Here is a 1432-nt window from a genome sequence, read left to right as displayed (position 1 = left end):
GGGAAGGTGGCTCAGTGGTAGAGCACTTGCATTGCATGCATGAGGCCCTGGGTTCGATTCCTCAGCACCACATAAGCAAAAAAGAAAAAAGCCAGAAGTGGTGCTGTGGCTCAAGTGGTAGAACGCTAGCCTTGAGCTGAAGAGCTGAGGGACAGTGCCCAGGCCCAGAGTTTAGGCCCACAACTGACAACAAAATAAAGGGGCTGGGAAGGTGGCTCAGTGGTAGAGTGCTTGCCTTGCATGCATGAGACCCTGAGTTCGATTCCTCAGCACCACATAAGCAAAAAAGAAAAAAGCCAGAAGTGGCGCTGTGGCTCAAGTGGTATAACGCTAGCCTTGAGCTGAAGAGCTGAGGGACAGTGCCCAGGCCCAGAGTTCAGGCCCCACGACCGGACCCAAAAGAAAAAAAAATAAAATAAAAATAATAAAAAAAAATGCATTTCATTTTTGTAAAACTTGAACTGGATGATACAGAAACGTGTGCATTACCATTGTAAAAACAAATAGAGATTTCTAACTTGCTTACGTTTATGTCTTCACAGTACGTAAGAGGAGAGTTGAAGGAGACCCACAGTGAGTCCAGCAACATCTAACGTTGGGAAGCCTCCAGAAGATCACCAAGTGTTGGTGACATCTGATACGAAAGTGTCCTGGGTATAAGGGAAAAAGACTGGAAACACTTTGTTTAGCTATATTCATTATTTTCCTTGTGTAAGTTGTTATCAATTTCCAATTGTAAAATTGGTAGTAGGTGATATTATATTTTATATTTGAAGCATTTCCACTTTCTACTAATACCAGTTTTTAATGTAGTCCTGTTGAATGGTTTATTATGAGTCTTGGGGGGGGAAAGGTAATTGTAAAAAAATTTTCAGGACCATTTATGTAAGCCTAATTTGACCTTTTTGAGGACCAAATCTTTCTCTAATCAAAAATGGACATTTCTGATTCAAAATCACTATTGTTCTTTATAGGTATAAGGCACTGAGGCTTTCATCATTCCATAGCTTGTAGTCTTTTCTATTTTTTTTTTTTTTAAGAATACATGAACTTGAGAAAGGTGGGTGGTTTTTTTTTCCCTAATCAAGGGAACAAAATGCCAGGATTTAAAAACATGGTTTAAAACCTGCTGGTGTGATCAGGAGCCAAAGTGGATGTCCAAGTAGAGATAGCTTTCAGTGCATCACAGGAGATGGCCTAGCATCTGTGCAGCACAGAGCTCTAGGCTTTTATAGTCATCCACTCTGACAGTTAAATGTCTTAAGTTTATCAGTTTCTGATGTGGGTATTAATGAATTTTGTAAAAGCTAATGGTAAAAGGTAGAAAAACTGTTTTCTCCCTTAAAAGAAGTCATTCTGAGCCAGGCGCCGGTAGCTCATGCCTGTAATTCTAGCTCCTCAGGAGGCTGAGATCTGAGGATCACGATTTGAA

At 40.5% G+C, this 1432-nt stretch overlaps 1 protein-coding gene across 3 annotated transcripts in view; it reads left to right on the top strand.

Moving 5' to 3' along the window:
- The window catches only part of Tmod3 (tropomodulin 3 (ubiquitous)), a 54254-nt gene extending 52822 nt beyond the window's left edge, over positions 1-1432 (top strand). For all 3 annotated transcript variants that reach the window (XM_013010293.1, XM_013010291.1, XM_013010292.1), the window contains exon 11: positions 543-1432. In XM_013010293.1, the coding sequence (XP_012865747.1) occupies positions 543-577 (35 nt within the window). In that variant the 3' untranslated portion in view covers positions 578-1432. The remainder of the gene's footprint in view (positions 1-542) is intronic.

Source organism: Dipodomys ordii, unplaced genomic scaffold (assembly GCF_000151885.1).
Source record: "Dipodomys ordii isolate 6190 unplaced genomic scaffold, Dord_2.0 Scaffold11, whole genome shotgun sequence".
Taxonomy (NCBI): domain Eukaryota; kingdom Metazoa; phylum Chordata; class Mammalia; order Rodentia; family Heteromyidae; genus Dipodomys; species Dipodomys ordii.
Note: the sequence above shows the minus strand (reverse complement) of the source record. Positions and strands in the feature narration are given on the sequence as shown.